Source organism: Drosophila tropicalis, unplaced genomic scaffold, assembly GCF_018151085.1.
Source record: "Drosophila tropicalis isolate 14030-0801.00 unplaced genomic scaffold, ASM1815108v1 contig_4, whole genome shotgun sequence".
NCBI classification, from domain to species: Eukaryota; Metazoa; Arthropoda; class Insecta; order Diptera; family Drosophilidae; genus Drosophila; species Drosophila tropicalis.
The window spans coordinates 3,549,811-3,575,981 of NW_027172862.1; the positions used below are offsets into that span (position 1 = coordinate 3,549,811).

The window sequence follows — 26,171 nt, forward strand, 5'->3', positions numbered from 1 at the left end:
TAGACTCATTAGACCCTACTTATAGATAAATTAGAAACACCTTTTTAGTTAACAAGTCGGATGCCTGCTTTAAAACCGTTTGAAACAGTAAAGTATTTCGGATAAATTTTTTTTCACCCGACAGTTCCCGTGAAATATCTATATGATATTATCGTCTCGAATTCAAATCTTTTGTGAATAAAATTAATTTATTTTTCCATGTATTTCGGGCACTAATCGGTGGTCGTCTTCCACACATCCGCACTCTGTGACGTGAGGAGTGACATCTCTTTTTTCAATCATTACATTTTTATAAATTCCTAATATAACAAAATGCCCTTCACGAAAACCACTGAATTTTCTAAGCCGAATATATTTTTTAGATCCGTTCATTGTTTCGTGTACTTTCTTCATCGATTATTAAAGCTGATAATACGAGTAGACGAGTAGACTTAATCTACAGGGACATTTAGGGCTAGAGCTAGATTTAGGGCTGTGGCCATAACACAATTCTATGTACCTTATGTGGTCGAAGATTGTTTCCTTTTACAACTTTGTCACATTTGATCAAAATTAATATTTCCGTTTCGCAAAAATACAAATGAATATCTACTTTAATTGCGAATACTTTATGATATTCACTGCCCGATCAAATGGTTTGACATTTGTTTCAAATTTATCTTTTGTATTACAATAATTTGGAAATTAAATAGGTGCTTTAGTTTTAACTTGATATCATTCCCAACAAAAAACCATGTCGTTTGAAAAAATGGACAACATTTTTAAGATTTTTTGTTATATAATTGAAATGGATTCAAATATTTTGCTTAACCAAGTAAAGAAGTTTTTTTTTTTCACAAAACTGAGCTGGTCATTTATCGATGCGATGCGATGAGATACGATGTGATGCGAATGTCAGATGAGGGCAGATTTGGGCTGATTGAACAAGCGCAATGCTGCCTGTAAAGGAGGCTGTCTGTTGTATACGTGTGTGTGTGAGTTGTGTATCTCAACGTGTATGTGGGAAATTATTTGCTATAACGTAATTAACATGATTTATAGACGAGCACACAACAAACAGCCAACAGCGTACATCGGACACTAGCATTCAATGTGTGTGTGTTTGTGAAGTCGTCTGTCATGGTTACGACGAGTCCAATTGACAGCTGAGCTGCAGCATTTGATGGCTATGGCCTGACATATATGTGGGTGTATACTATACATATATATATATATATGTATATACATATGTGTATGTATATGTTACGCTCTGTCATTTCATTCCGCCTGAAGCGGACAACAGACACTCCAGAATTTGCCAGAGAGTTTGTCCAGACAAAACCAACTGAGGCATGTGAAATGTTGCCATTGCCGTAGTGCCGCCCACCCCCCACCACTGCCACTCACATTCCCTCGCGCTCGCACACTTATGTCCGTATCTGTGCTATATCCTGCTGTATCTGTTTTTGTAATTGATTAATTTATATAGTGTGAATGGGGGCGGGGCAGATTGAGGTTGTTGTGCGGTCATCGCCAACAAGTTAAATAAACTTTAAGGCACTACAAATGATCAACTGATTGCATGTCAAATGGGTACTGACTGAAACACTCTTAAGAATCATCTCACAATTTCATTCAATCATTAACTTGAAGTTTCCAAACATGTCAAACCATAAATGATTTTCATTAAACCTGTGTGTTTGTGTCTAAAATTTAGAGAGAAATCAAACTTTTTTTGAACTGGACTACATACCTATTGATTTAAATGTCGTCTTTTTGTAATCTTTGATTTATTTAGATTTCCAACTCAGAGGCAAAGGTGGCCTTTAATTTTTGCATCATATTTGAAACTCTGAAATGATAAGCAATATTGATATTGTTAATTTATTTATTAAAATCTGAACCAATTAAATTTCATTTGTGTATAAAAGTGTTTTATTTATTTTTTTAAATAAATTTTGTTACCATCAAATTTGCTAATCAAATAATCAAACACAACTTTCTTTTTATTTCAGCAAAAAGAGCAATAAAGTTAATAAAATTCATATTTGAATTGGTTATTATGGATTTGCTCAAAAGGAACTGATTATACTCTAACGACTGCATCGACATCTATTTAACCCTGGATGTAAAATTATAAGTTATTAAGTTGAAGACAGATCAAATAGTAATGTTATTTTGTGAGTATTTCATTTACTTTCTTTGGGACATACATACATATCCTTTTCTTGCTATCAAAATTCATTTAGCTTTCAAATTCGTTATGGGGTATCAAAAGAGTAACCAAGTTTTTCAAACTTTTTTTTTTGCAAATTTTTTCGATTGCCATCATTTTCTGATTGTGTCGATGTGATAAATATTTATGTACCAATGCATATACATATAGACGTGTGTGTGTGTGTGTGCACCTTGATATTTTCATTCTGTATTTTGGGGCAGGCTTTGGGGTTCTCTTTTTATGGCCACATCATTGCATATTTACACAATGTGGAATACATTTGTTTGTGGGTGGTTGTATGTGTGTAAGTGAGGTTATATATGTATATGTATATTTACAATTCATTAAACATCGAACGAAATCAATAAACATAACATAACATTAAAGAATGCAAAATGTATATCAGCATATAGACATTGAACACGGACACACACACATATAAATATATATATTTATAAGTGAATATGGATGAAGCGACGATGAGGGGAGTTATAAAGGACTGCCAACTTGCTACCATCATATGAAAATGCCGATTTTACAAACAAAATGGCGGCTATGTGTGTGTTATGATGCACTGTATTCATGAAAATGCTTTGCATACAAATTGCATATTAATTGATGACTCCAGTTGAGCTGTTACTTTTCCTACCATGATTGACAGACCTTTGCAAACATATGATAACAAACATATATATAGATTTACTTGATTTCCAAGTGTTATCATTCATACATATTCATTTGAACTTTTATGTTTTTATTTTTTCATTTCATTCGGAATCATGGTATATTTTGAGAATGCCAAAAATATCCCACATAATCCAAACTATTAATCAGTTGTGTACAATTTACACTTTGCCATTGGATTAGTTTTTCATTCAAAATCACAATCAGTCTACTTCAACTGACCCAGCTGCACCATTAACCTGGTGGCGTCAATCATCTTTTTCTGACTGTATCCTCCCTCTTTGCCTCTTTTAGTTTCTTGTCAACATGCCTGTACTTTGGTGGTATGATTCTGCCTAGTTAATTGTTTAACTTTTGCTGCAAAACTACCCATCTCTTTTTGTTCAGGACTATTTTTTTTTTTTTTACATACATATATTTTGGTTGGCTTTTTTGTTTTTTTCGTTTTACTGTTCGTTTGTGTTTTTGCAACCACTGCAATTAATTTCGAAACAAAAATTTTTGTTGTCGCTGCTTCTGGCCATTTGTTTCTTTCCCTTTTCCCTTGTCTTTCTCCCTTTCTATATTTGGATTTCTTTCTCCCATTTGTCCCTTACCATTCTCCTCTCTGTCTCCTTTTCTCCTTCTCTCTGTTATTCTCTCTTATATTTTATTTTGGCATGGCCCAATTTGAAAGCAATTTTTTTCAATATGACACCCCCCAGCATCATGTGATGTGAAAACTAAAAACTAATGCGAAAGCTCTGACTATATATATGTACATATATATCTCTATATGAATGCATATACGAGGTGTCGTTGAAAAGTTTGTACTTCTTCAGATGACTGACTAATCATCAAACAGAAAAGTCTGAAATACAAGTAGCAACAAGCAAAATGTAAAAAAATTCGGGCACGACAATAATAATAAAGGTTCATACGATTTTAGTCAACTCTCCAGCGATAGTTGAGGTTTGCTTTAAGTTAGAACTTCTATTTAGAGATTAATTAAGAATCGTAAACGAATTTCATCAATTTGTTTAAATATTTTGTCTATTTTTTAAATTATTTGGTTATCAATTGTCAATAATGCAATGCATAAACTTGTTGCGCACACCTCGTATGTAGACTTTTTGCACGGACTGTTGTTACAGTTGATGTAGCTGTTGTTGTTGTCGTTGTCGTTGCACAAATTGCTTAAGCCACATTGTGGCGCTCAGCGGTAAAAAGAGAAAGAGAACGAAAGATACGGAGAGAGAGAGAGGGAGAGGAAGAGTGAGCCAAGGGTCTACGGATTGAACCAGGAAAAGTTGCTTGGCGCTGTGCGCCCTGCGGTATGCTAAGATTTATAGCTGCAACTGCTGCAATATGTTGTTGCTGCTGTTGCTGTTCCTGCTGATGTTGCTGTTGCTGCCGTTGCTGTTGTTGTTGTTGTTATTGTTGCTCTTGCTGTTGTCGTTAGCAAAACAATTTTGAAAAGTTTGGCTCGTGTGTCGGTAACAGAAAAGTACATAAAATTAAAATTATCCACGTGCTTTGTTCGTTTTATCATATGTAAGAAAAGTCAAGGACTAAAAAACAACTGCACATGCACACACACATACACACACACACACGCAGGCATTCACATTCGACTATAAAGATACTTTCACAATTACTATTGAATACAGTGCCGTTTCTGGGTGAACTATCCCTAAAAAAAGGGGCTTTTCTTTTTTAGTCTGATTGCCTTAAAATCTATATATTTGACATTCATCGGCTCGAAGTAAAATCCATTGGATAGTTAAGGCAATTTTTCTAAACTAAGGCTCAAAATATCAGATTTTATATATTAAACATACACAATATTTCCTTATGCTTTCTATCAAAAAAGATAACGATTACTTAGATGCTGGCAACAAACACTTGGTGACCCCGACGAGAAGAGATTTCGATGAATCTTTCACTAACGATTATCTGTATTTTCTGTAATGGTTAAGGAATTGTAAGAAATCGATGAAGGAAATTTCTGTAGATAGTGGATTACTGGCAGTTTTATCTTGTTGCTGAAGTCCTTCACTTTCTTCCAAAGGTGATGCCGCCACTGAGCATGCACAAATCCACACACACACACGTAGAGAGCAAACTTTGCAACTAAAAATCCGTTGAAGTTTATTTTCCGTTCTGTTCGCTTTTTTTTTGTTTCTTTTTTTTTTTATACTGTGTTCTGGTTGAAAATTTTTGCGTGTATTTTAGTTTTCTGTTGTTTGTCACATTAATTAAATGGATTTTAATTTGCTATATATGTAACATTTGCTAAGAGTTTTCTATTCAGTTATTTGTGCATATATTATACGTATGCACATATACATATGTATATGTGTTTGAATTTTTTCTTTATATATTTTGCAAATATTAATTTAATTACCATTCTGTGTTGCTTCTTGTTTTTGTTTTGTCTAGTTTTTTTTTTTTTTTTTATCATTAACAAAATTTTAAATTTATGCAATATCAACAGCTTTTAAGTGAACAATTTTTTAACTCATGCGAATGACAGCAAAAAAAAAAAAAAAAAACAAACGAAATTTAAGGATTTCAACTAGGTTCGAAGGTTTTTATGCCCATTAATGTATTAATTTTATTGATTGAATTTGTAAGATCTTAGAGAAATATTTGTTATCGTTCAATATTTTGAATGCATTTTTTCTTATCTGTACTTGAAATAAAATTCCGTATAATGTTGAAAGTACTTACGATTAAGTTGAGTTAATGCACAGTTAAAAGATACATACATACAAATTGTCAATATTAATACGAAGCGAAAAAAGTTGTTGGGCTAATTTGGTTTAATTGTGCATCCAATTGGGAGTTAATAGATAGAATATCGAATCAACTCACCGAAAGTTAACAAAAAATTATGAAAAATTGTTGAGCAAATTGTTGTTGTTCAAGTGCGAGGAAGTTGGATGAGAAAAAGTTTCCCTTTTAATATACCATCAGGCAGTTTGTGTGCCGCTGAGGCCCATCAAATGCTTCAATTATAATGAAATTGCATATAATCAACAGACACCTTCCCTCCCCCATACATAAACACGTCAGGAACAACAACAACAACAGCAACAAATAACAATTTTCAACTATTTAAACCACCCATCAATCAAAGTGCACACACCTTCTGTTCCTCAACCTTTCCATTTAGGGCGTGGTTATGTGGGCGTTTTGTGTGAACTGTTGGCTGATGAAAATCCACCTTTTTTGTAAACAGTAACCAACCACAACAAGTCAACGGCTTGGGTGCCATCGATATGCAAAAAGGAGCTCCAAGGCATTTTTTTTTCTTTCAATGAGCCATCCGATCGATCCCGGCGGCTGCTGCCCATTTTAAGTGAAATCCAAGTATTAAGATGCTCACACACTAACCAAGCAAGCAAGTAGGCAGGCAACCAGCCAACCAATCAACTAACCAACCAAGTAAAACTCTTCGGGCTGGCTAAAATGCATTAATCTTACACCCACATCCAAACTCAAACACAAACACAGAGAAAAGGACTAAGTACATGGCATGGAGGATATCGATGGCAGGCTCTTGATGATGACGATGTCGCGCGGATATTGCAATTTGATGGAGCCGCTCTACCACTAAGACACCCACCATCAAGGCATACGGATTGTGCATTGAGAGAAAAATGCAGAAAGAACTGTAACTTGGGAAAATTTTTATTCCATCACCGATCTTTACCTCGAAACAAAAAAAGAAACATTGTTCTTCTGAGCACCTGAAAGATTCACAAGAATGGAGAGATTAATAATACAGAGCATTAAAAAACAGCAAGTCATTCATATTTTTATCATTGCATTTTAAATTTTTGAACTTTTGCTTAATCTATCTCTCGTTTTTTTGTTTTCAGTGTATACAGCAAGAAAGGAACCGCAGTTTCTGCTTTCAGAGAACAACAGAGTGACTTGGGGACTTGGTGGGTAAAAGAGAAGAACGGGTAAAGTCGATGGTAAGTCATTGGGTGTGTAAACAAAAACCCCAACGCACTTGAGTTACACTAAGTATGTACCTAGCAAGCTGACTTGCGCCTCTGTTAAAGTTTACTTTTTATCTTTTGTGTGGCTCTTGAGCTCACCCGAAACCCGAAAGTCTCAAAAAGAAGGGAATGTGAATAGTAGTAGTAGTGGTAGTGGTGGAGAGGGGTTTTTCGTTGGGCAGGGTAGGTAGCGGGTAGTGCAAATAGCTCTCAAGCAACGAGCTTCCATGATAAATGCGCAACAAATGCAGTTTGTTGAAGTCAATTATTGTTTAAGTACCTTAATTCGGAACTCACGGCTGCAAACAAAATGCGAAGGCAAAAGTAACAGACAAGGTGAGGCTAAAAAAAGGAACAGGGTTAATAGCAGGGGCATAAGAGCCAATGGCTTGCAAACTTGTAATTGAATTATTACTATGTAGAACAGAAATTTTGTATAATCGGATGAAAAGTGGCGAGCATTAATACCAAGTAGATCGTGAATATAAAAAAAAAAAAAAATAGAGTAGACGAGTAGGAAAGTAGAGTAAAACTCAATAAGACTATTCAATTAATTAGCTAAACTCACAAAAACTGCAAAATAATCCGATAAAAGACAAAACTTTCTGTCTGCCCTGAAGCGGTTTAAAAATGAAAATTCTTCGGCTTGAAATGACCACAAAATAATTTCGCCATATAGAACAAGTCATTTGATCTATGCTCTTATATAAATGGACTGTTAGTCTTGCGTGAAAGCTGATGCTCTTTTATATAATCTAAACAAACAGTTTTTTAAAGTCTAACTGTTAGTCTAGTTCTGACTTTGCCGAGAACGCTTAGATAGAGAGCTAAAACTCTGGCAAAGTTTCTAACCTCTTTGGGAATTTTTTTTCACTCATCAGTTCTTTGTTTGGCCATTTCTACTTGGAAAATCCCTTTACTTTTTTCATATGTCTCTATCCCTCTCTCTCTTTGTCTGCCTTACTTCAAACGCAGAAAAACTCAGAGAAACAAAAACGTAACGAAAATGCACTTTAAGTACGAGTACTTTTATGGAGTACTGTGGTTCGTGATCTCAGTTCTTGGTTACTTTTTGTTGGCTAAAAGCAACTCAAGAATGAAGGAAAACCTGCAACTACTTAAGCTTTTTCTCACACACACACACACACACCCATACACATACACAGACACAAAGCCAACACGTGAAAGAAAAGTCTATTTAGTTCTATTCGGTTAAGGCTTAAAGATTTAAACCGACTACTCTCATTAGTGTTACTTAAAAAGGCAAAAAGAAAAATGAAGAAATTATTGATAAAGCCAAGTTGAATAATTTAATATCCGTTGCCATTGCATAAATTACACTCAAAACAATAAATCTATTCATTTATATAAGCACTTTTATTTAGCCCAGGTTGCTACACACTCCCCATTATACTCCAATCTTTTTCAATGTTCCACTTCACTCCACGCAGCTCTTCAGTATTGTCTGTCTGTCGGCCTGAGTGCGATGAAATATTACACTTTATATACGAATATGGTAAGCATTTCATTTGGCCATAATAACCGAAAAGTTGTGATAAATTTAGTTAAGACCTAACAACAAGCATACAGGCATATTAGAGATGGTCACGTGAGGGTAAACATCAACGAACATTAGATTGAACTTCGATTCAAAGAAACGTAAATTAATCAATTATCATATCTTAAGTTTTTAGTGTGCTTTGAATAGAAAATCACATCGATTTCTTACAATAGGTTTGACTTTCGATATTTTTCAAAGCGGGCAAAGGAAAAACACGATGAATTTTGGGAACTTATCGACACTGGACACCAGTTCAAAGTGGATCTGTCGTCTGCGAAAGATGAGTTCAACATGGTGGACATTGATGACAGCTGCGAAGATTATAAGCTTGATAGAGAGCTCGTCTCGCCCTGGACCCATTCATTTAAGGAGCTGAAACGTTTTATAGTGCCGTTGACGCAAGGGTGAGAATAAGGCTTGGGTATCTGTGCGTTATAGTGCCTTCTGGGAGGGCGAGAATGCTCCCTTTGACTGAAATATAAATTTGAAACTAGTCAACACATGTTCATCGAAGGCCTAGAAGCACGCACAATGTACCCCTTTGAGCAGGCCGAATTTATTATTTCGTATCTTCTATTGTTCCAAAACCCACCCAGAATCAAGTCCAAGGCCGATGGCTTATTCAAAATTGAAGTTGTAAATTTTACTCTTGTTGGCGATCACGAAGCTTTGGAGAAGCTGCATCCTAAAGATCAGAATAAGTTCCATATTTTTTACCCCAAAACATACACTTGCATGGAAAAGTTTACGTGAAATGTCATAAATACCAAAGTGCAATCACAGCCTTTAAGAAGACTCATCTATTGCCGCCTGGCTGATGATAACGATAAAGCAAAGCAAACGAATCTTCTGATTACTTTACATCAAAATCTAATAGTCTGCTACAATTGAATTGCATAGAAAACGAGAATCCATCTGGAAAATCTCTTCTTGATAATTGGCACTACTTAAAAAAAAAAAACTTTAGTTGCTTTAACTGTGATTTATAAAATAGTTTTCTCATAGCATACATCTTGGGGCTATTATTGAGTACGTGGTGTTTTATATTTTTCCTGTTAGATACATTCACGCTATCATCACTAAAACAGATGCCTAGATATTTATAGAGTCAATAGATATGCACATATGTAGGCATTATACATATACATATATATGTATGCATATGTGGTTGTGTGTGTGCGTGTGAGTTCAGTTATATTTCAATTCAAATTTACTTCTATAATTCATCAAGTCGGCAGCTTCTTGTTTTCCTTTTCTGTTTCTATTTCCTTTTTTTTTGGGGTTTTTCATTGGATCTGTTGAATTATTGATATGTCTGAAAGTATTTCAGATTTGAGTGTATATGTTTTGCGTGTGTGTGTGTGTGTGTGTATGCGTGTGTTAGCTCTAAATGTCTTGCATAATTCATTATACATTTTTTTTCTTCTCATTCTTTTACTTCATATTCCCGTTTCTTGATGTTGTTAGCCCCTTACCCCTCAATTATATAGGCGCAGGCGAGCAAAAAATCACATAATAACTTTGTGCTCAATTTTCGTTAGTGGATTATGCCATATAACACACTTTAGATTCACAGTTTTTAGCATAATAGAGCAGTCGACTGGAAAAAAGGGTGTATGTAAGGAGTATGATAAAGATGAGGCAGTCGAGTGAAGGATTCCAAGGGACATGAGCGTGGGCATGTTGGACTTACTTTATTTATTTATTTATTTTTTTTTTTTCGTTGATATGCATTATTGTAGATAAAAAATGGCGTTTACTTGATTTTGTAAAGACCCAATGTAAAGCCACAAAAAGGCGTTAGAATATATTGTATTGTTGGGCACCGACTATCAGATATACTGCCATCAGATATTGGTCTGATCATGTGTTATTTATATTGAAAAGAATGTGATATCCGATAGCTCTTTCCAAGAAATCACCAAAAGAAAGCAAAAGCCATTTGATAAATAAAATAAATGTTGATGTTAAGAAAAATATAGCTTATAGTCTTTTGTCATGCTCACAGAGTATTGAAGACACATAGAAATACAAATAACTGCTTGTTTGCTTATGTATATATGTGTTTTTTGGGTGTGTGTGTTAGCTATGTGTTATAATATGCATATGATACCAAAGGGACAACACAGCACGCAGATGTGTTTAATATGATTTATATTTTAAGTAACATAGAATAAAATGTACTGGGAGAAGAATGTGCTCAATAAGTGTGTGTGTGTGTGTGGGCAAAAGCATGTGTGTGCTTAAGCGTGTGTGTGTGTGTGCCAAATGGAAAGAAGTCATTTCCTGTTTTTTTTTTTTGTTTGTTTGTTCTTTGATAAACAGAAATCAAATTGGACGACAGGAAACAATCTACAGGAAAATCATGTCCGTTTACTTATTGCCGTTCGAGACCCCGCCCCTCTTCCTTTATAACACCTCCCAGTAGACAAAGTGAAAAACTGCAACCAAATCGCAGCTTTTTGTGCAACTACTAACCAAAGCTTACACCACTGTGACCATGTACAACAAAGAGCAATTTGATGGACGCCACGATGGCAGGACTAGGCACTTTAGTCTAGTGTGTTGGGTGAGACGATGGAAGAGAGGGAGCGAGGAAATATGCCACCGCGAAATGTCTCGTCGTTACACAAAAAGAAATTCGCATGGATAAACACAATTGCTGGGCGTGCGGCTGCATTCCATGGTATACAGCATCTTCGCCCTGCGCCCTCGCTCATTGCAGGACGTGGCACTAATTTAGTTAAAGGCAACTGCGGAGCACAGGACGAGTCGAGGACAAGTCGGCGAAAACTCCAAACAAATGACATTTAAAGTGCAGCGAAAAGTCGCTAACTAGCACAAGATGAAACGACAGGCCAGAAATGCTGAAATGAAATGCAAATACAATTTACAAAAGCAGAATAAATGCTGAACAATGCTGGCCGTAGAGGGCAGCAGAGGAGGTCCATCTACACTGTTAGAAATGTATAGTTTATTTTAAATTTATGAATGATTACAATCAGAATAGATTTGTAGCGATTTTATGTGCATGACTCTTTTACTCTGAGGAGAAACACAATTCCATGTGAGACTTACTAAGGGACACACATTTTATCCTATGAAAAGCTTAAAAAAGGCAGAATTTCTAAAGAAATACCGATTTGAATGAATACATTAAGAGATGACTGGAAAACTGGATACACAGATAAATTAAGCAAACGTTAAAGCAATGAACAATTCAATTGGTGTATGATAACATGGATAATGATTAGATTTATCTTATTTGATGAAAGAACCGCTTCGGATTAAAATAAGACTTCAAAACGAGTCGTGCCGGGTTAAAAAGATTTCTTTGCGATCAGAAATGTCATAAAGCACATAGGGAAATATTATTATACTATATATTTTTCTCTCAATGCATTAAGCTAGAATGAAAGATGGAAAGTGAGGCCAGGCCGTTGGGGCAGCAAAAGCCACTAACAAAATTTGCTTTGTTGCTGTTGCCGTTGCCGTCGCCGCCTGTCGCTTGTTAGGTTGTTGGTTGTTGGTTGTCGCTTGTCGAGTGTTTTTGGCTGCTGTTCTGGCTCCTGCTGTTGACGCAAAGTCTTTTGGCTTCGCCAAAAACTCACAATCAGATGCCCGCGCCGTGTTCTCTAGCCTGCAGTCGCACTTCCCTGCTGCTGCTGCTGCTGCTGGTTCAAGTCGACGGCGAAAAGTTTCCTCACAAAGACTGCGAGCCACAAAATGCGTGCATTCAACTGCATGACGACGAGGCCTGAGGAGTTCCACTTTTCTCTCTCTCCCTCTCTCTTTCTCTGTCTCTCTTGCTTTCATTCTTTGTCTCTTTAACCTTAGTATTTTTCTTTTTAATTTTCTTTTGGGTTTCTTTTGATGCGTGGGTGCTGCTTCTTGAGGTTTTCTTTTGCTTTCTCTCACTCTCTCTCTCTCTATTGCCTACAGCTTTGTCTTTTGCATTTTAGGTTTTGGTTTCTGTTTTGTTTTGGCATTCATAAAACGATAAAATGACGTGGCAATTGAGTCAATTTCCTTAAATGTCATTTCATTTTAGAAAAAGAAAAAACTCAAACTAAAAAAAAATACCTTTCGGCGTTCAAGTTTTAGAGGGAATGAAAAATCTTGAGAGTTTTGATAGAGATTCAAATAAAAATAGTTGATGACAAAGCTTTCCACAACTTTTATACTTAAGAATCTAAAATTATGATTGGTAATAAACTAAAATATGATTGCTTTTATTTTTTTTTTTTTTTTTTACTTACAGAGGTATCTATATATATGACATATGTATGACATCTCCTGTTCTGGGCGTTAATGTCGCTTTTACTTCTTTATCCTTGTGTGTGAAAATGATTCTATTTTTTTGCCCTCCTTTGCTTGGTCGCTGAGGGTATTTTTTTTCCTCTTATTTTTTTTTTGTAACGCTTCAACTTTTTAATGATCTCTCAAATTGCTTATTTCCTACATGATGCTGGCTCCCAACAATTACGTCTCTGTGTTAGCTGGTAAGTGTGTGTCTGTATGTATGTGAGTGTGTGTGTGTGTGTGGGTTTGAGCCATTGTGCCACTTTACGCACGGGCCAGTAAAGCGCTACAATAAGAGACGATGGCGACAACGACGACGACGATGACGACGTTGATAATAATAATGAAGTTTTTTTTCTTTCTCTCTCTTTCTCGGTCTCTCTAAAGTTTCGACACATGCTCTCTGGGTAAGTATTTAGGGTCTGGCAAAGGGGAGGTGGCGGTTAGGGGCCAGATGGCAATGTCGCTTATTTATATTGACATGTGCAAGAAGATTTCTAACGTTCCGAAAACGAACTCTGCTATATGCAGTCAAGTGTGCCCTGCTCAGTACTGCTCTGCCCTCCTTTACCTTACATATACATATATAAAAGTACATAGATGTATGTACCATATATAGACGCCTGTGTGTGCGTGTGTATGTGTATGATATATGTGGGTTAGTCGTTTGTCAAAAGGCAGCAAAACTGTTGACATAACAATGATTATACGCCTCATTAGTTACATTTCATGTATATGCATGAGGGTATGTATGTAAGTATGTAGATCTGCATAGTAGCGTGTGTGTGTGTATGTGAGTGAGTGTGTGTTGATGCATGACAAAAGCGGAAAAGGCAAGAATGTAGCATGATAATAAGCTGGATGAAGCAAACGTGCTAAATGCTTAGCTATTACCCAAAAAAGTATGCTATGCATTTTGCACACACTAGCTTACAGGAAGTAAGTACAGTAAGCAAAGTGTTTTAAGCAAATGGTAAATGGAGTTTTATCACAAAGTTGTCAGCCAATTAGTGAGTGCAATTTATACACATACATATGTATGTACATACAAAAGGGGGCTACCAAAGAAGAAACTACATAACACCATTGAAAGTAAATTCAATTTATTTGAAAACCAAACTAAGGCTATATTGTCCTAAAACTTTTAAATATGCTGGCTATTGTTTAAGCATCTATTCGGTAATACTTATTTTGATATCTTAAAACTCTAATTGACTAAGTCTCTTTTTCATTACCAATGTTTCAATGAAACTCCACTTGGCATGGTTACTTTCTTTATTTGTATTTCATGTATCCATAAAACTGAATAAGACTTAAATCCTATTTCCAACATTTGAATTTAAGGCCAATAACATTTGCACATACTTCATATAAATTTACATCTGTGGTATTTACCTAAAAATAAAGAAGTTGTCGAAATAAAAAACAAAAGTCCGGAAAATGTTGTAGGACAAATTTTTCGCGCATGAGTTCATTTAATTATTTCGCTATACATAAAAAGCAATTGCCGAGAAACAATTGTTCAACAAGGATAAGTGGCAGCAGATGAAGAAATGAGAGGAAATAAACATAGGATAACGAATTTTACACAAAAAAATAATGTATACGCGTTGTCCTGGTAGCCAACGAATCACGAGATTTGATTTTCTTCTCTTACAGTTTTCACACATTTCGATATGCATTTTAGTTTTCCGGCACTTGGGATTGCTAGGCGACCTTTTCGAGAATGGTTAATTTTCTAAGAAAATCGTTTGTACACTCATGTTGTATACATATGTATGTATATGTACATGATATACTTGTGTAGTGCCAGGGCAGAGACAAAAAGCAAAGGTGTGCCTGTGTGTAGGTGTGTATGCCAGGGTTGCCATTGCAACATGTAATGCTCATAAAAATTGAATTTCGGTATGCGTGTGAAAGCGAGACAGCAGACATGTCTTTTGGGCATATATTCGCACATTTTATTGTTGCCAGCTCTCAATGTGTGTGTGTGTGTGTGTGTGTGAGTAAATTTTAATAATAACGACCCTCTTAAACCAAACAGACCACCACCTCCTACCTCAACATCCTGGCACCAGTTTTTTACTCACATTTTTCCTGATGCTTTTTCGGCACTTTCTTTCTGGCCTCTTACCATTTCAGCATCTCTCCATCTTCATCTTGTTCTTTTTCTTTGTTGTTGCCTCTTTTGCGTTGACATTTAATGTAATAATTTTTATGATGATGCTCAACGGCATTAAAACGAGATTAAACACAAACAAACGAGAGAGACACTCACTTACACACACTCGTTCATATACATAAACACACACACACACATATATAATATACATATATATCTGATTATATATATGTATGTATAGTTGGTGTACAAGAAGGATATCCCGTGAATGGTGGCTAAAGAATGAGAAGATGCTAAAGAACTTGTGGCTAGGGGCTTGGCCCTGTTCTGTTTGATACTCCTGACAATAAAAATACAGCTAAAGATGCATGGCCTCATAAAGAAAAGATGTAGCACATAATTACACCCATGCGCTCATACCACACACAAACACACTTACACACACATTGAAATACATTAATGTATGTCTGTATATATGTCAATAACTTAACTCTTGTTCGAATTTACTTGATTTCCGTTTGAATTTATCAAATGAATTTCATCTTTTTATTAGCCTGATATTTCAAGTGTTGACAATGATTATTAAGTGTATCGATAACTTTAACTACTTGAGTGGGAGACGATTATGTTTTGTTTTCATTTCGTATGATTCTGGTCTATTGTCTGGTGTAGATTCGTAAGTAAATTAAGCCATCACAAAGTAGTTATTTATTTGGTTTTGTGTTTTTGAGCAAAAGTGATCTGATTATGTGTGAATATGAATGAATTGAATTGTGTCTGGTTGCTTGTGATTCCTTTTTCTTCCGCTTGACTTAATCTTTGGAATACTGAATAGACTGAAACTACATTGTTAGTTGAATTGGTAATTCGCTCGTTTGAATTTGCGTTAACTGTTATTTATGGCATTCGTTTGTTGCTTCCAACCAATTCATTGATAAACCACAAAAAGTTTGCTCAAAGCCAAACGAGTAAAGAAGAGGAACTTAGAATAGTAGAAAAGAAATGAAATGAAAGCAAAGACGTTGGCCCACAATAATTTGCTTTATTTTTTTTTTTTTTTTTTTTTTTTTTGCTGTCTGTGCTTATTGTAACGAGTAGTTTATTTATTCTTTTGAGTATCTGCCACTGCCACTGTATGTCTCTCTCCTTGTGTTTGTGTGTGTGCCTGTTTGTGAGCGCTGTTTCACGCCTGAGCGGGCAGGCAAAAGCCAAAAGCAAAATGGAAATGAAACTGAAACTGAAGAAGCAACTTGGTTGTTAACGCTCCTGCCGTTCTCTCTCGCTATCTATATATCTTTCTCTGTCTCTCTCTCTCTCTCTCTTTGCTTCTTGTTGAGGTTGAAGTGTCTGTAAAAGGGATAAAATCATAAGCCCAAATTTATCGCAGTCGACGAGGCACAGAGGCACAAATTGTATGGCAAAACTCGCGAATGCGATTCCCTTTGTGTGTGTGTGTGTGTGTATGTGCCTGTGTATCTTTGTGTGTGTTTGAGAGTATAATGGATCAAGTTTATTTATAAGGGCATGAAACATGAAAGCAAACAATATTACGCATACGCAGCGTCGGCATGATGAAGTGTTATTTAAATATAAATATATTATCTATCGATAAGCAGGCCTAGGTCTAGGATGAAAAGCATTTTGCCGCATCAAATCTTCAAATTTGATGCTATTATTATGTTTGTCTTCATTTTTTTTCCTTTCGCTTTCCTCTTTCCTTTCTTTTTGTTGTTGTGTTGTGTTAATAAAGAGATTGCCTTTGCCTGTGTCTGTGCCATTGCCTTTGGGGCCATTGACTTTATTAAATTATGCATATACGAAAAATTCACTTTCACATTTTGTTTTTTTCTCCCTCTCTCTCTCTCCCTCTTTCTTTTCCTTGTCATTTCATTGCATTTCCATTTTAAGGATGGGCGGAGGGGCAAAAAAAAAAAAAACAACAAGAAAACACACAAAGAAAATGTGTACCAACAAATTACTGTTATTTGTTCTCACTTGAGGCAATGACTTGAGTTATTAATAAATTATATCTCATGGTCTCTTTTTCTTACTGTCTGTTATTCAGTTGCAAGTTATGAAAAATTAATCAATCAAAAAAAAAAAAAAAAAAAGAACACGAAAACAATCTTATAAAAGCAACAATTAATTTAATTTAAATAAAACAAAAGTTTAACCAATTCTACCTAATATAAAGTTAAATGATTATCTTTGTTAATAGATAATCTAATTTAAAATACTTAAACAATTTAATTAAATTATTTTATTTCTTTAATTTGCTTGTTTTAGGGAAACCAAACCTTTTTAAAAGTTGCAAGCAAACTAGCCTATGCTTTTGTATTAACAGTTAAAATGTCTCTAATTTTACTCTACCCAAACACCTCACTTAATATTGATAATTGTGAAAGAAGTTTATGTTCATTTCACTCCATTTGCAGTTACACATTATTCTATTCCCTCAAAATAATATTCATTCTCCCCTAAGAGGCCATTACCATGAGCTTTATTTGCATAGTGTTAAGTATCTATCAGGGACTCTTTGAGAAAGCATCCCTAAGGACCTACCAAAGAGAGAAAAATTTACTGAAACGTTGACAAGAGGCTCAAAGCTTTGTAGGCATAACCCAGAAATGAATTTTAATAAAAATTAAAACTTTTAATGGGCAATACATCTAAACGGTTTACCCATACTATCACCTAGTTATTATATTCATATGTAAGTATGTGTGTATACCTATATATTAATTATTCATATTTATTATATTTTTAGATTATAATGCCTTAATAACTAGATTTGTTATTCAAATTCTAGTTTCATGAAGAATTTAAAAAAAAAAAAAAAAAAAACAATTTTGTTACAATATTTTTGCTCTTTTATTTATTTTTTCTACTCTCTCTTGTGGTTCTTGTTGTCGTTCATTTCCATTTTACTTGCTTATTATGTATTTCCATTTGTATTTTCTTTTTTTTTTATGCATACTTGAGCTTGAAAACTTACACACACACGCACAAAACACAATAGCCAACAACAAATAAATAGCGAAACAATGGAGCCTCTCTTTCTCTATATATACATATATATAGAGTTATTTATATATATTCATATTGTACATAGATTATGGTTTGTAGGACTTCGTTTCATTTTCGTTGAAATGCAAATTAAAATATTTATGCAAATACGAACACAATAAATTTATGCCAAGGCAAAACAACAACAAAACAAACGGGGCAAAAAAAAAAAAACACAAATGAACCAAAACTGACAAAAAAACAAAAAAATAAGGAAACAAAAAAAAAAAAAGAAAGCGTAAGAAAGCCTATATATACCTGTTACATAGATATCTCTCCCTCCTGTAATTTTCTGCCTTCTTTTGCCTACTTTACTTATTTGTCATAAATGTTAGCGTCTGTCACAATAATTTGGCGCCTGTAAACAAGTTAGACAAAAAACGGACTTTCTCCAGTCATGACGCCGATTTTCTTATACTCTGAAGGTAAATTAAGAATATTTTTTTCAATTTTGTTGCTTGAATTTTTGGAATATACATATATTTAAGTATGTTTCTTGAAAATTTAAGCGCAAATTCGATAAATATTTTAGTAATTTTTCAGTATTTTCAGTAGAACGTTTTTTGTTGTTTAACAAATTGTAAATTTTCTTGAATTATTCTAGCGAAATGAAACCTTAAAGTCGAATCAACAATCACAAATGTACATATGTTCTCTTCCAGCCAATTAGGACGTAACGTTTACTATTTAAATACAGGGTATATACAGAATAAGTACTTCAAAATGAAAGAAAGTGGAAGAAATATGCAAAGCAAGCGGCCTTAAGTTGAATGGCTTTTCATAGACTCAAACGCCGAGCACCGACACTAAGGACAAACATTGAGGACAATACGATTCACATTTTAGTCTTAAGATTAACAACTCGGCTACGAAACTTGTCATTTACCAAATAAAAGAGGACAAAAAAATAAAAAACGCAAAGTCAAGTTGTTGGAAAATCTGTGATGTAACTTGTGATTTGTCGGTTTGGTTTATTCATTCATATTACGCATACGCCTCGTTAGCTCAGACACTTGAAGACAATTTGTACGACTATTTTCATTCAGCCATTTCAACACTCCCCATTTTCTCTCTTTCTCTCTTTCTTTCTCTCTCTGTGTGTGCGTTTTTATTGTTGTTTGCCAATTAGTGAGGTAGAGTCAACTGTTGCAGGAATTTAATTAATGCAAGTCACAAAGTGCAAATTACAAAACGTAAGAATGCAAAATGCAATAAAAAAAAAAAAAAAAAAAAAACAGACAGCAAGAGAAAGAAAACTTTTTAATCATTTGTTATTACACCCATTTACATAGCATGCGCATTTTCATGTAAATGGATTTTGCTAGTTGGTCTCACAATAAAGAGATACATCCTATTACAATATTTGCATTCTTTTGTGGATTAAAATATGTATTTGAACTGAAATTATTCATTTATTAGTCGCTTCTCAGCTAAAAACTAGAGATAATTTAATGTTTTTTTCGATTCCAATTCATTTTTTGTATGACTTGTTGTTGCTAAATTCAATTTTCAGGTAAAGCAATTGCTCTGAGAATCATCTGATTATTATATATCGTATACGATATGTTAGTTTAAGGTATTTTAGTGCTCCTCTTAGCTGGTGGCCAACAAATCAATAAAACAATAAAGAAACAAAAACGTTTATATTTTTCGCCAAGGAGTATGTATATGTATGTATATTAGTATGTTTGTATATTTAACTCTTTCTTGTGTGTGCCTGAACCGGAAGGACGAGCAGCATATAAAATGAAAGTGGAATAATGCCCTGGCTCTGGATGGTGTTGTGTTGGTGTCGGGTGTTCAAAGTTGGGTGTCGGAGTTTGGGTGTCAGGTGTCTCAAAAATCCGCTTAGATGCGCTTAACAGCAATTATCTTCATTACTTGACGTACAACAGCGCACAAAAGTATGCAATAGTAAACGAAAGAAAAACGAAAAGAAAATGTAAAAGTAACAATTAGGAAAAAAATACAAAAAAAAAAAAAAGAAGAGAAATGAGAGTACTCAGAGTACCAAGAACACATTTAGCCTTTGGCTTTACCTACTCATTTATATATAAATAGGCTATACCTGTATATACATACATACATAGTTGTATATAGTTGATAAATGTATATACATACATACATACATATGTATGTATGTACCTTGGTTATATAGTCAAAATGATTTTGCTTGATGGATGTATTTTGAGTGAGCATAATGGAAGCTTTCGACAATGTTGACGACGCTTCCTGTTTTTCGGTGATTTTTTTTTTTAAATTTATCGTTGTTGTTGTTGTTGCCTTGTTATCAACACATTGAAGGAGAGAGGAGTTCAACAGTAACCGGAAGGTGTCGGTCGGTCGGTCGGTCGGTTGGTTGGTTGGTTGGTCGGTGGGCGTTATTTGGGGATGTCATGGGGGAATCTAAACGATTTATAAAAGCCAAAAAAATGGCAAACGGCGCACACAAAAAGTGTTGCAAGCAATTTGCGCATTGGGAAGATTTCTTTTCCCCACTCCCACCAATGGCTAAATCCCTTTCTAACCTGAGCTCACAAAAGGCTACCAAGCTACACCTTTATATCATTCTCTCTCTCTCTCTCTCTCTCTCTTTCTCTTTCTCTCTTGCTGTCTACTCAATGTAACAGCAACATTATTGAGTGAGTAAGAGTGCGTGGAGCAAAAACTTGCTGCCATTTTGCACGTAACTGACATCAGCGCGCTTATAAATCAACTTGCAAATGCGTGTGTGCGTGAGTTTGTGTAGGTGTGTGGATATGAGAGAGAACGATTCCTCTGAAAAACTCCATTTTTGAGTTCATGATTTTTGGTTCTTGTAAATGTACATACATATATACACTCATATGATTAGATTAATGCGTTGTCTAATGGCCTGAGCTAACCTTGTCATTTCTCTTTTCTCTTCCTCTGCTTCTACTCAATTCAAAAGGGTATATTAATGTGTGTGATGAAAAAAGGCGGTAATTTCCCATACTCCATATGTATGTATGTGTACATATGATAAATATTAACGAATTATATTTCACATTTGTTTAGAAATTGAAGGTAGGTTTGCTTTCACTCTTGAATTTAAACGCTAGTTAGTATACATACTTATTTTTATACGTAGGTATGGAAAATATAAAATACAGTTATTACAATCTTCTATAATGTACATGAAATTATATTCCACCGAATATGTTTAATAAATTTATTAACACAAAAAGTAACTTTTATAATGGGATATTAAAATTTAGATTGTTCTTATCATTGAGAATAAAACTACAACACAAATATTTTTATTAGCACAATCAAAATAACATTATTCTCAACATGCATATAATCATGCCTCCTCCTCCATCATTCCATTTCTCTGAGGTGGGCTAAAATACATCTGCAGACACCCAATCGTAGAGTATACGCTGCATTAGATAAAGTACATCATAGAAGCCAATATTCCATACATTTACAAAAAGAAGGCACCTTGCATAAAATCTAAATGACAATGCGGTTCCAGACGAAGCAATGGACGGGCTGATACAGTTAAATTGATAATTAAATGCTCGAAAATACGACGACCTTCCAAATCTTGTAATCCATCCAGAGGTATGAGGGCCAACTCTTTGACGCCAAGACCTCCCCTTGGATGCATGCTTGTGCCCAATAGCATTATATAATCACAATCATGTTCGGCGGCAAACTCTTGCAATGCCAATTGGGCAAACTCATAGGAAATGAAACGTGTAACGGCCATGGGAAAACAGCATTGGGCAATTCGCACTAGACGCATACCATTTGTGGCACGAAGTATTTTGAATTCACGTCGCAGTATTTGCGGCAATGTCAATGCACTTAGATCGAAGAGAGCCTTTACCATTGTATTATACAATGTTGTCCTTTGCTTTGCCTGCAGTTTACCCAAATGTTTCTCAAGAAACTGTAGCATCTGATAGTCACGGTCATTGGGCAGCGTGGACTTGGGTATTTCAACAAAATTCCGATTCTGCAAGAGCACGGCTGCATGTAACAAATCGAATACCATTGGACATTGGATCTTTATATAGTTACATGTTTTATCGGCATAACGTTCCGTTATTAAAGAGGCACACGCACGCATCGGATACATAACGCGTTGACAATAGATCGGTAAGCGGGCGGCATCACCTTGAAAAGCCCGATAATCGTATACCTCCTCGGCGCAATAGTGAAACGGACTCACATGATGATTGACCAGAATGAAGCGACAGCGCAATAGCAAACATTCGGGCACATCATCGCGAAAGACTAAATGTCCATCCTGTGTGATTCTGTGCTGCTCGAGGAGAAAACGTACTTCCGTTTTGGTTGGATAGTCGCGTCGCAGCATATTTAGTACGGGCAGAAAACTGTGCTCCAATAGTCCACGGTTCTTAAAACGAAGGTAAGCAATGGCCAAAGTGCTCACCACCGAATCCAGGTCGCAGCTTTCATGCGATAGAGCTATGTACATCAGGTCGGACACATTTTCGCCGGGACTCTGCAAGATTGTCGAATGCAATCATATTTCAGACACATCACAGAGAAAGACACACAACACACACACACAAACAGAAACACGCAAACACACTCATACGGCTTAAGCTCACCCAATCAAGTAGACGCCGCGTGTCGGCCAAAAAGCGTAAGAAATCCATCGCCATCGCCATTATGTTGCACTTTATTTTTGATTGTATTTTTTTTGTGTTTTGTAATATATTTTTTTGTAATATTTAGAGACGAAAAAAAATTAATGAATGTGATGTATGCTAACTAGTTGAGGACTAAAAATACTTTCTGAACGATTGCATGTTGAAAATCGATTTGAGATTACAGGCCTACTATGTGTCAGCTTATTGGACCTCGTTTTTTTTTTTTTTTAAGTTAAATTATGACACATATATATGTATATGTTTTCCAGCTAAATTTATTAACTTTAGTGAAAAAATCGTTGAAAATATTGTAAAAAATTGTTATGCACATCAGTGGTAGATTTGTCAAACAACAAAAATTACAAACGCCAAGATTTATCTTGAATAGTTTCATACAAAGTGTCTATCAATCATTTGATCAACATCTATCATATGGCCAAGTATGTAAAGTAATGCGAGATGAACAAAAAAAAAAAAAAAAAAAAAAAATGGCGGTTACCGCTTTTTTCAGTCATTGCAAATATAATTTTCAAACTTTTCGTTTAGCTTACTCAATGTTGATAAATAATATTATTGGGATTTTCCAAAAAGTGGCTAAATTTATTTGTTTTGTTTTGGCATAGCTTGAAGCTTTGTCGCCACTTTGCGCAATTTGTCTACAGGTGATGTTTGTAGTGTTGTAAAACGTTGTGAAAACACCATAATAAAAGGAACAAAAGAAAGTGTGTGGCCCGCCATGCATGGGCATTATTGTCTGTCAAAATGTTACTAAAATTGGCTGACTTTTGACATTTGACTTGAGCACGTAACGCGTATCTCTCTATCTCTCTGTAGTCCCCCTGCATTTCTCTCTCCAACACTGAGAGCGCTTACACGATTTGTGTCAGTTTCTGTAGTTTTTTCGCACTCCCTCCTCTGCTGGAGGTTATTGAGAAGTTTTTTTCTTTGCTCTCTATAGTGGCATGGTGGAGGGGGAGGTGATTTATGATGCTTTCGCAGTGCCTGTGTTGGTAAATTACTTTTGCACACATTCCAAGTTTTTGGAATATTTTTGTGTGCGCGTGTTAACCCAATGCGAATGAAGAAAAGTTGAACCCGCGCTTCTTTGTGTATAAGGGAAATTCAATTGGTATTGCTTGAGAAAAAACTTTAAGTGTTTTGTTGGCATTTAAACAAAGCTTGGTTTGTTTTTTTTTTGCTTTTGATTTCTTTACGTGTAAGTCACTTATCGAGTGACCTTCAAGGCCGACTTTCGGCACATATATTTATATACATACAGTTGCGAACTTAATAATAGCACCACTTGCTGAGGTAATGTGTTCAAAGGATTCCTAGACTTATTTTAAGGTTCAAGGAACATGTGAATATGTTTTTGAACGTAGAATATTTCCTACTAATAGATGCCAAAAAAAAATTCTATCAAAATCCAACGTTTTCAAAGATTTTTACAAAAATCCTTGATATACTCAAAAAATACCCGAAACTAAAAATAGCACCACTTTTCAAATATTTACTCAAAATTAAAAAATAACAGAAAAAAACCAAATTCATGAACAAGTTATGATTAGATATTAAAAATAGTATTAAATAATAAACTTAATACTTTGTTGCATTGCCATTATTGGCAATAACCGCTGCACAACGTCTTGGCATTGAGTCAACCAGGTCTTGACAGCGTTTGACCGGAATTTTCCTCCAGGACTCCTGGATTACTTTCCAAAGCGCCTCATTGTTGGTTGGTTTTGCAACAGCAACTGCCTTTTTGATGTCAGACCACAGATTTTCAATGGGGTTTAGGTCTGGTGACTGTGCCGGCCACTCCATTACATTAACAGAATTCGTTGAGAACCACTGCTTGGCTTTCTTACTGGTGTGCTTAGGGTCGTTGTCCTGTTGAAAGACCCATATTAGCGGCATATTGTCCTCAGCGTATGGTAGCATCACCGTCTCCAAGATATTCACATAAACATGCTGATCCATAATCGTTCTCACCCAGTATATTGGACCGACACCATAATAGGAGAAACAGCCCCATACCATGACACTGGATCCGCCATGTTTTACAGTCTTTAGGGTGTATTTGGAGTTGAATTCCGAGTTTGGTGGACGCCGGACGTATGCTCTAGAGCCTTTTCCACCATACATGACAACCTTACTTTCGTCAGTCCACAGTACGTTTCTCCACTTTTGGGAAGGCCAATTTTCATGCTCTTTCGCAAACTTTAGACGTTTAGCAATGTGTCTGGCGTTTAAAAGTGGAACCTTTCTGGGGCTGCAAGCTTTTAGATTGTTCTTCCGAAGGTATTTTCGAACTGTTTGGACACTGGTTGACACATTGATGTCCTTTTTCAAATCAGTTGCAGCCTTAAAAGGATCCTTATTACTCTCTCGGATTAAACGACGGACTTCATGCTGAGTCAGTTTTGGCTTTCGTCCGCGAGTTTCGGGCTTGGGTTTGAACTTTATGGCATTACGGATCATTTTGTTGGAACATCCGACCAAATTTCCAACTTCGCGATAAGATTTTCCCTCCAAAATCAGGGTTTGGATAAGTTTTCGCTTTTCAACAGAACAGTGTTTACCGCGACCCATTATTCTTAAATATTTTGGATTTTTTTTTCTAAAAGTGCTTTTAAAATTGACTTTGATCCAGGGTCGATTGAACAAGTGTTTTTTACAATGCTACCCTGGTAAATAATACGGTATTTCGCGAAATACTGCAAGTGGTGCTATTTTTAGTTTCGGGTATTTTTTTGAGTATATCAAGTTTTTTTGTAAAAATCTTTGAAAACGTTGGATTTTGACAGAATTTTTTTTCTGCTTCCATTAGTACAAAGTATTTTACGTTCAAAAACGTATTCACATGTTCCTAGAACCTTAAAATAAGCCTAGGGAATCCTTTGAATACATTACCTCAGCAAGTGGTGCTATTTTTAAGTTCGCAGCTGTATATGTACATGCTTATAGTATATATCTTTTTTTTCTTCCTCTGTTTTATGCCAAAGACCTTTGCCTTGTGCGTGGGTCATTTAAATGCTACATTATGTTGAATATTCAATTTAATGTGCCTTATAAATCATGTAGGGTCTTCTGGTTGTTTGTGTGTGTGTGCCTTCCGTTTTCTGTCTCCTTTTCTTTCTTTCTGTCAATGGCTTGACTTTACTCACAAGAACTTTGTTTTATATGTCTTACATATATATACATATATATATATGTATATATATATATAATTCTGTTTGTCACACTTTCCTTTCTTGACTTTTATAGAGGTTTTTTGGAGCTAGGGGAAAACTATTTCCCCGCTTTTTTCAAAATGGGGCCACTTATTATAGACGTCCGACTGTGGCGGTTTTTATGGTTTTCTTTTTTTATACCCCTGCAAAAAGGGTATATTAATTTTGGTCAGAAGTGTGCAACGCATAGATTGAAGCATTTCCGACCATATAACGTATATTCTTGATCAGCACGACGAGACGAGTTGAAATAGCCATGTCCGTCTGTCCGTCCGTCTGGACCAACGCAAACTCCTCCTAGACCGTAAGAGCAACAGAGCTAAAATTTTGCATGTAAGCTTGTATATACTGCAGGGGTTGTATAT

At 35.4% G+C, this 26,171-nt stretch overlaps 2 protein-coding genes across 3 annotated transcripts in view; both read right to left on the reverse strand.

Annotated features, from left to right (window-relative positions):
* LOC137573239 (uncharacterized) overlaps nt 1–26,171 on the reverse strand; it is a 90,241-nt gene that overhangs the window by 60,512 nt on the left and 3,558 nt on the right. The window contains exon 2 of the mRNA XM_068285113.1: nt 1,733–1,831. The gene's annotated coding sequence lies outside the window, so the exon portion shown is untranslated. The remainder of the gene's footprint in view (nt 1–1,732; nt 1,832–26,171) is intronic.
* Nucleotides 21,248–22,674, reverse strand: LOC137573360 (exopolyphosphatase PRUNE1-like). 2 transcript variants are annotated; one of them, XM_068285289.1, is made up of 3 exons: nt 22,532–22,674; nt 21,975–22,422; nt 21,248–21,909 (listed from the first exon to the last, which is right to left on the reverse strand). In XM_068285289.1, coding segments are annotated over exons 1-3 (510 nt in total). In that variant the 5' UTR covers nt 22,592–22,674; the 3' UTR covers nt 21,248–21,907. The 2 variants fall into 2 exon arrangements, with proteins under 2 accessions (XP_068141390.1, XP_068141389.1); XM_068285288.1 differs by having other exon boundaries at nt 21,248–22,422.

Excerpts from the sequence above, each read along its gene's own strand:
- LOC137573360 (XM_068285288.1), bottom strand. The coding sequence starts at position 22,591 with ATGGCGATGGCGATGGATTTCTTACGCTTTTTGGCCGACACGCGGCGT. Across the intron at positions 22,423-22,531 it reads CGCGGCGTCTACTTGATTGG|AGTCCCGGCGAAAATGTGTC; the intron begins GTGAGCTTAAGC and ends ACAATCTTGCAG.